The sequence below is a fragment of the Nicotiana sylvestris genome, chromosome 11 (assembly GCF_000393655.2).
Source record: "Nicotiana sylvestris chromosome 11, ASM39365v2, whole genome shotgun sequence".
Classification (NCBI taxonomy): Eukaryota; Viridiplantae; Streptophyta; class Magnoliopsida; order Solanales; family Solanaceae; genus Nicotiana; species Nicotiana sylvestris.
The window spans coordinates 123769805-123778842 of record NC_091067.1 but is presented as its reverse complement, the minus strand read 5'-3'; the positions used below and the strand labels follow the sequence as shown (position 1 = coordinate 123778842).

The 9038-nt window shown below is 41.8% G+C and overlaps 1 protein-coding gene across 1 annotated transcript; it reads right to left on the bottom strand.

Annotated features, from left to right (window-relative positions):
- Window positions 1-5247: 5247 nt before the first annotated feature.
- Window positions 5248-8190, bottom strand: LOC138881599 (uncharacterized). Its single transcript, XM_070161836.1, has 4 exons — window positions 7871-8190; window positions 7001-7243; window positions 6238-6373; window positions 5248-5508 (listed from the first exon to the last, which is right to left on the bottom strand). The coding sequence occupies exons 1-4, from the start codon at window positions 8188-8190 to the stop codon at window positions 5248-5250; spliced, it is 960 nt and encodes a 319-aa protein (XP_070017937.1).
- Between the last annotated feature and the right edge of the window lie 848 nt (window positions 8191-9038).

The following is a 9038-nucleotide window of genomic DNA, read 5'->3' as shown; positions in this document are numbered from 1 at the left end:
AATTAACAACCAAGAAATCAGAAGTCGAAGATTTTGTATGAATGAATCAAGTCAGAAAGAGGGGAAAGATTTTAATCAGCAAACAATCAATTAAACCCTTTTAACAGGAATTCTGAATCAATCACTAGCTTGAAAACCCTTTTGAAAAAAGATTCGTCACATATAAAAGCATACAGACACGGGAAAGAAAGATTGTCATGCTCTTATGAAATCAGTTAAAAGAATCTAGTGTAGAAGAATTTAAAAGTTCAGAATTGTATGAAAACGAAGGGGTCCTAACTCAGTTTAAAGACTCAAAAATTAGTCTGAAAGAGTCGAGGGTTCTCAAATAGAACCCTAGTTCAATCACACGATCAAACCTCAGCAAAACCCCCCAAATTCTAGGGTTTCCACCTCGAGTCAAATACATAGATGAGGAGGCAAGTAGTCGAAGAAGGCTCAGAGATTTCTTTCAGAAACTCATGAGAAAACAAGTAAAAAATAGTAGAAAATTCCAAGTAAACAAAGTGAAGAAACTAATTCGAAGTATAATGAGAGTAGAAGAAACAGTGGAGGAAAACATGCTTAAGCAGGTCTTTTTAAAACAAGGTAAAGTAGAAGAGAAAACAGTAAACACTTAAGAACATGGTAGAAGAGTACAATAGGCGAAGCATTTCAGAACATATCGAAAAAAAACATGTGAGACCATAGCATAGAAAACACCGTAGAAGAAAGGACGGAAAACAAAAGAACACAGTAGGAAAAACATGCATCATAAAAGGGAAACATAAGAACACAGTAGAAGAACATGCGTGGTAAAGGAAAACCTAAGAACATAGTAGAGACAACTACACACAAAGAAAAGGAAAAGAAAAGACATAGAAACATTTTAAGCATTTTCAGAATACCCTAAATCGGAAAGAAGTGATTTTGAAAGTAATTTTTTGAAAGAAAAGTTGGGAAAATCGTTTGAAAACTCTAGTAGAGCATGGATACACAACAGATCTAAGAAAAATCAGAGAAACCCTCGAATAGCTAGGGTTTTGGAAGAACCCTAGTATGAGAAAGGCTTTGAGAATGTCTGATCGGAGTCGAAGAAGATCAGAATCAGGCTCAGGAGACCAGGCGCCACCGGAGCAAGGTTAGAGATGGCAGTAGAACCTTGAATCGGCGGAGATCTGGACGAAAACCTTCGAGGTCAGACCTCGAATCTTCAAGGACCTAGTGTATAAAAGCAAAGGGAGGTGAGTGTAAGGTTTCCATGGCTTGAGAAGCCATGGATTCCGGTGGGTTTTGAGGTGAGGATGATGGGAGGCTGCTAGAGTTAGGGGAAGGTTCGAGAGAGTTTGAGAGATGAGAGGATTCAGAGGCGGCGGTTGGTGAGAAATTAGGTAGGGTAAAGGGGTCGTTTGAATTAAAAAAGGAAGGGGATGAGTGGAGCCGTTGATCTAAAAGATCAACGGTTGGGATTAAATGGGTTAAGTGGGGACTGGGTTTGGGTATGATAGGAAAGGGTACGGGTCGGGTTTTTGGTTCATTCAGTTGGGTGGAATTGGGGTTTGATTTTGGGCTAAAACTGAAAGCCAATTTGGCTATATATTAAATAGCCATTTTCCCTATTTATTTTATAAAAATAATAAAAATGATTTTAAAAGCAAATTAAAAGTACTGAACCAATTAATAATATATAAATATTAATTGAAAAAAATATAGGAACCGATTTTACAATTATAAAATGCTATTAATATTAAAGTAGGCTATAATTGGAATTATATGCAATTTAGCTTTTAAAATACCAAATAAATTTGTAAAAATATACAAAAATTATATTAACTATATTTTGGTATAAATATGGGAATAAAATAAATTATTCACCAAAATTGATGATTTTGGGAATAATTATTGGATTTTGTACTGCTAAAATAGACAATAAATTGATTTTTAAAAATCTTAAAAATTAGGGAAAATACCAAAACTCTTGGGCATGCTTATATATGAATACACATGCTATTTGAAAGTATTTTGTATAAAAATACATAGGGAAAAAATTGGGTATCAACAGCTGCCCCTCTTTACCCGGGAAGGATGAAAGAGTTGTCGGGTAAAGATATGATGGCCAATTTTAACCGAAGGAAACGATTTGAAAGGAATTCTGACCGAGCTCTGGCTCTTGAGCTGCTTACATATCCCTGGTCTTACAGGAATCAGGACATATGTAGTTCAAGAACCATTGACGGAATATGCCGATGGAGATTTGAAACGGACGAACGCAATGTTATAGATTGAGAGAGGTTTTCTGAAAAGATCGATAGGCTGTGGGAACCGGAGAGGGATCGCTCCTGCTGAGACGGTCGTTGCCAGCCGGTGTACCTGCAAGTGAGTAATACGAGCGCATATTGTGCGTAAATTTAAACGTGATGCAAATTCCCATTGGACCATGAATGCTGTCCTAGGACGGTTAGGATGACGTCCTCGAACCATGATGTCTTAGTCCATGAAGCATGTGATAAAGGATACACAGGCTATGAAATGATGCTCTCGGGCTATGAGAATGATGCCTCTGGACTATGATGCCTTTGAATAATGCAAAAGATAAAATGGGGTCCTCAGGCCATGGCATGTCGTTCTCGGGCTATGCAAATGGTGCCTCCGAACAATGACGCCTTTGGACAATTTGGCGATCTTTCATCCCATGAAATGCAGAAGGTGGCGATCTTTCAGCCGATGCAAGACGTAAATAAAAGGTGGCGATATTTCAGCCATGCAAAAGAGATAAGGTGGCGATCTTTCAACCATGCAGGGTGGAGGTAGAGCTTAACCTCGAAAGGCAGAAAGGTAGCCTTATGCAATGCAGAGAAATGCAGGATGGAGACAATGCTTAGTCCCGGAAGGCAGAAAGGTAGCCTTATGCAATGCAGAAAATGCAGATGGAGACAGAGCTTAGTCTCGGAAGGCAGAAAGGTAGCCTTATGCAATGCAGGAAATGCAGATGGAGGTAGAGCTTAACCTCAAAAGGCAGAAAGTAGCCTTATGCAATGCAAAATGCATATGGAGACAAAGGTTAGTCTCGGAAGGTAGAAAGGTAGCCTTATGCAATGCAGAGAAATGCAGGATGGAGACAATGCTTACTCTTGGAAGGCAGAAAGGTAGCCTTATGCAATGCAAAGAAATGCAGGATGGAGACAATGCTTAGTATCGGAAGGCAGAAAGGTAGTCTTATGCAATGCAGAGATATGCAGATGGAGGTAGAGCTTAACCTCGGAAGGCAGAAAGTAGCCTTATGCAATGCAAAAATGCAGATGGAGACAGAGCTTAGTCTCGAAAGGCAGATAAGTAGCCTCATGCAGTGTAGGAATGTAAAAGGATGATTAGTAGTAAGATCTCTTAGCTGATAGTCGATTATGACAATATGACTGCTGGGGAGATTGTGTACGGATAGCAATTGCGGGCACATGATGATTATGAGAAGTTTCATTCTTGGGAAAGTATGAGTGTATAAATATATCTAATGATATTGCGAATTAAGTGCCTGCATCCAAAGAAAAATCGTGAGTTCTGTAAGGGAGAAGGTTAGTTCGTCTTCCCAGGGCTCTTGACGTTGTGTGTCATTGGGGTAGCATCGCTAAACAGCAGCAATTTGGATAATAGTTATGCATGATTTAGTAAATATAACGTAAGTATATGATCGAAAAGGGTTTCTTTAGATGAACCAACGACTGCGACGTGGTTCAAGACATTGCAACCTCTTTCACTCCGAAATTTTGAGGGTCCTCCTCAAAATTTTGCCCCAGTTTGCTGAGTGGACATTTCTGATGGCTGTGCTGAATGACTAAAAAAAATATTCTTCGGAATTTTGAGGGTCCTCCTCAAAATTCTGCCCTAGTTTACTGGGCCGGCGCTTCCGGCGATGCATGGACTGAAATCAACTTCGGAATTTTGAGGGTCCTCCTCAAAATTCTGCCTCAGTTCCAATAGTGGGGGGAAAAATGAAATTTTATTAAATTGTGACCGAACCCATAGGGCTGCCTATGTATCCCCTCTTAAACGAGAATCATGTCAGGCGTAGTTCAAATTACATCATAAGTGGTTACACATAATATCGTTTCACTGCATCTGAATTGATTGGCTTCGACCAGACTTCTCCATCCATCTCTGCAAGAATAAGGGCTCCTCCAGTTAGAACCCGGTGAACCATGTACGGACCCTGCCAATTGGGAGAGAACTTCCTTTTGGCTTCATCTTGATGTGGGAATATTTTCTTCAACACCAGCTGCCCCGGTGTAAACTTCCTTGGCTTAACTCTTTTGTTGAAGGCTCTAGATATTCTGTTCTGATACAACTGACTATGGTAAACTGCATTCATCCTTTTCCCATCTATAAAGGCTAACTGCTCGTAGCGACCTTTTACCCATTCTGCATCATCTAACTCTGCTTCTTGTATGATCCTTAAGGAGGGAATTTCTACCTCGGCGGTGATGACCGCCTCTGTACCATAAACCAGCATGTAGGGAGTTGCTCCGGTCGATGTGCGGACTATGGTGCAGTATCCCAATAAGGCGAATGATAATTCTCATGCCATTGTTTGTGCCTTTCGACCATCTTCCTTAGTATCTTCTTGATATTCTTGTTGGCTGCCTCCACAGCTCCATTCATCTAAGGCTTGTAGGCTGTAGAGTTCTTGTGTTTGATCTTGAATGTTTCACACATTGCTTCCATCAAGTCACTGTTGAGATTGGAACCATTATTAGTGATGATTGATTCCGAAATTCCGAACCGACAAACAATACGGTTGCGGACGAGATATGCCACCACTTTCTTGGTTAGTGCTTTATATGATGCTGCTTCGACCCATTTGGTAAAATAATCAATTGCCACTAGAATGAACCTATACCCGTTTGATGCAGCAGGCTCGATTGGTCCAATAACATCCATTCCCCAAGCAGCGAATGGCCATGGTGAGCTTGTTGCAGTAAGCTCGTTTGGAGGCACCTTTATCATATCTTCATGTATCTGACAGCGATGGCATTTGCGAACATACCGAATACAGTATGTTTCCATAGTCATCCAAAAATACCTTGCTCGGAGTATCTTCTTTGCTAAGACAAAACCATTCATGTGCGGCCCGCAGGTCCCTGCATGCACTTCGTCTAATAGACTGGATGCTTTTTTTGCTTCGACACACCTTAGTAAACCCAAATCGGGAGTCCTCCTGTACAGGATTCCTCCACTGTGAAAGAAGTTGCTATATAACCTACGAAGTGTGTGCTTCTAAGTAGCGTTGGTAAGTTCTGGATATTCCCTTGTTGTCAAGTACTCCTTGATGTCATGGAACCATGGTTTTCCATCCGCTTCTTCCTCAATGTGGGTGCAATAAGCCGACTGATCATGAATCTTTACTGGGATGGGATCAATGGAATTTGTATTTGGATGCTGGATGATGGATGATAAAGTAGCTAATGCATCAGCAAACTCATTTTGGACTCTAGGGATGTGCTGAAATTTTGTCTTTGTGAACCTTTTCCTCAACTCCTGTATGTGATGCAAGTAGGGAAGTATCTTAGAGTTCTTGGTTTCCCACTCTCCTTGAACCTGATGTATGAGCAAGTCTGAATCCCCGATCACTAGCAACTCCTGAACGTTCATGTCAATGGCCATTTTGAGCCCCAAGATGCAGGCTTCATATTCGGCCATATTATTGGTGCAAGGGAACCTGAGCTTGGCGGATACCGGGTATTGCTGGCCGGTTTCTGATACTAGGACTGCTCCTATGCCAACTCCTTTGAAATTTGCAGTTCCGTCGAAAAACAACCTCCAACCATCATAGGATTCTGCAATATCTTCTCCTATGAAAGATACCTCTTCATCGGGAAAATACGTTTTTAGGGGATCGTATTCTCCGTCCACGGGATTCTCGGCGAGATGATCCGCCAAGGCTTGCCCTTTGATTGCTTTCTGGGTCACGTAAACAATGTCGAATTCACTTAGCAGGATTTGCCACTTGGCGAGCTTGCTAGTGGGCATGGGTTTCTGGAAGATATACTTCAGAGGGTCCATTATAGATATGAGATAAGTGGTGTAAGAACATAAGTAATGCCTCAACTTCTACGCGACCCAAGTCAAAGCACAACAAGTGCGTTCTAAAAGAGAATACCGAGCCTCGTACGGTGTGAACTTCTTACTGAGATAGTAGATGGCTTTCTCCTTTTTCCCTGTTTCATCATGTTGTCCCAGAACACAACCGAATGCTCCATCCAATACCGCAAGGTAAAGCAATAGGGGTCTTCCTGGCTCAGGCGAAACCAAGACCGACGGAGTTGACAGGTATTCCTTGATTCTGTCAAAAGCTTTCTGACAATCATCAATCCACTTGGTAGCAATGTCCTTTTTCAGCATTCTGAAGATAGGTTCACAAATGACCGTGGACTGAGCTATGAACCGGCTGATATAGTTGAGTCTTCCCAGGAAACTCATCACGTCCTTCTTGTTCTTTGGCGGCGGCAATTCTTGGATAGCTTTGACCTTTGATGGATCCAATTCTATTCCTCGACGGCTCACGATGAAACCCAGTAATTTACTAGCAGTAACCCCGAATGCACACTTGGTGGGATTCAGTTTCAGATTGTACCTCCTCAGTCTGTTGAAGAACTTTCTTAAGTCTTCCATGTGATCCCTGACTTTCTTGGATTTGATGATGATGTCATCCACATATACCTCGATCTCCTTGTGTATCATGTCATGAAAGATGGTAGTCATGGCTCTCATATAGGTGGCACCAGCATTCTTCAAACCGAATAGCATCATTTTGTAATAGTACATTCCCCATGGCGTGATGAAAGCCGTTTTCTCTACATCTTCGTCATCCATCCATATCTGATGATACCCAGCGAAACAATCAACAAAAGACTGCAACTTCAGAGGGTCCATTATAGATATGAGATAAGTGGTGTAAGAACATAAGTAATGCCTCAACTTCTACGTGACCCAAATCAGAGCACAACAAGTGCGTTCTAAAAGAGAATACCGAGCCTCGTACGGTGTGAACTTCTTACTGAGATAGTAGATGGCTTGATCCTTTTCCCCTATTTCATCATATTGTCCCAGAACACAACCGAATGCTCTATCCAATACCGCAAGGTAAAGCAATATGGGTCTTCTTGGCTCAAGCGAAACCAAGACCGGCGGCGTTGACAGGTATTCCTTGATTCTGTCAAAAGCTTTCTGACAATCATCAATCCACTTGGTAGCAGCGTCCTTTTTCAGCATTCTGAAGATAGGTTCACAAATGACCGTGGACTGAGCTATGAACCGACTGATATAGTTGAGTCTTCCCAGGAAACTCATCACGTCCTTCTTGTTCTTTGGCGGCGGCAATTCTTGGATAGCTTTGACCTTTGATGGATCCAATTCTATTCCTCGACGGCTCACGATGAAACCCAGTAATTTACTAGCAGTAACCCCGAATGCACACTTGGTGGGATTCAGTTTCAGATTGTACCTCCTCAGTCTGTTGAAGAACTTTCTTAAGTCTTCCATGTGATCCCTGACTTTCTTGGATTTGATGATGATGTCATCCACATATACCTCGATCTCCTTGTGTATCATGTCATGAAAGATGGTAGTCATGGCTCTCATATAGGTGGCACCAGCATTCTTCAAACCGAATAGCATCATTTTGTAATAGTACATTCCCCATGGCGTGATGAAAGCCGTTTTCTCTACATCTTCGTCATCCATCCATATCTGATGATACCCAGCGAAACAATCAACAAAAGACTGCAACTTCAGAGGGTCCATTATAGATATGAGATAAGTGGTGTAAGAACATAAGTAATGCCTCAACTTCTACGTGACCCAAATCAGAGCACAACAAGTGCGTTCTAAAAGAGAATACCGAGCCTCGTACGGTGTGAACTTCTTACTGAGATAGTAGATGGCTTGATCCTTTTCCCCTATTTCATCATATTGTCCCAGAACACAACCGAATGCTCTATCCAATACCGCAAGGTAAAGCAATAGGGGTCTTCTTGGCTCAAGCGAAACCAAGACCGGCGGCGTTGACAGGTATTCCTTGATTCTGTCAAAAGCTTTCTGACAATCATCAATCCACTTGGTAGCAGCGTCCTTTTTCAGCATTCTGAAGATAGGTTCACAAATGACCGTGGACTGAGCTATGAACCGACTGATATAGTTGAGTCTTCCCAGGAAACTCATCACGTCCTTCTTGTTCTTTGGCGGTGACAATTCTTGGATAGCTTTGACCTTTGATGGATCCAATTCTATTCCTCGACGGCTCACGATGAAACCCAGTAATTTACTAGCAGTAACCCCGAATGCACACTTGGCGGGATTCAGTTTCAGATTGTACCTCCTCAGTCTGTTGAAGAACTTTCTTAAGTCTTCCATGTGATCCCTGACTTTCTTGGATTTGATGATGATGTCATCCACATATACCTCTATCTCCTTGTGTATCATGTCATGAAAGATGGTAGTCATGGCTCTCATATAGGTAGCACCAGCATTCTTCAAACCGAATAGCATCATTTTGTAATAGTACATTCCCCATGGCGTGATGAAAGCCGTTTTCTCTACATCTTCCTCATCCATCCATATCTGATGATACCCAGCGAAACAATCAACAAAAGACTGCAACTCATGCTTGGCGCAATTGTCGATTAGAATGTGTATGTTAGGCAAGGGGAAGTCGTCTTTAGGACTGGTCCGGTTAAGATCCCGGTAGTCGACATAGACTCTAACTTTCCCATCCTTTTTTGGCACTGACACGATGTTGGCTAACCATGTCGGATACTCTATTACCCCAAGAACCTTGGCTTTGACTTGCTTGGTAACCTCTTCTTTGATTTTCAAACTTATGTCGGGTTTGAATTTCCTAAGCTTTTGCTTTACCTGTAGACATGTTGGATCTGTCGGCAGTTTGCGAGCTACAATGGATGTACTGAGACCAGTCATATCATCATACGACCAGGCGAATATGTCTTCATATTCCTTTAGGAACTCCGTGTACTCTTTCTTTTCTGATGGTGACAGGTGAACACTGATGC

Excerpts from the sequence above, each read along its gene's own strand:
- LOC138881599 (XM_070161836.1), bottom strand. The coding sequence starts at position 8,190 with ATGAGTTTCCTGGGAAGACTCAACTATATCAGTCGGTTCATAGCTCAG. Across the intron at positions 7,244-7,870 it reads TTCACACCGTACGAGGCTCG|AATGCTGAAAAAGGACGCTG; the intron begins GTATTCTCTTTT and ends ACCTATCTTCAG. Across the intron at positions 5,509-6,237 it reads CCCTATTGCTTTACCTTGCG|GAGTTGAGGAAAAGGTTCAC; the intron begins GTATTGGATGGA and ends CATCACATACAG.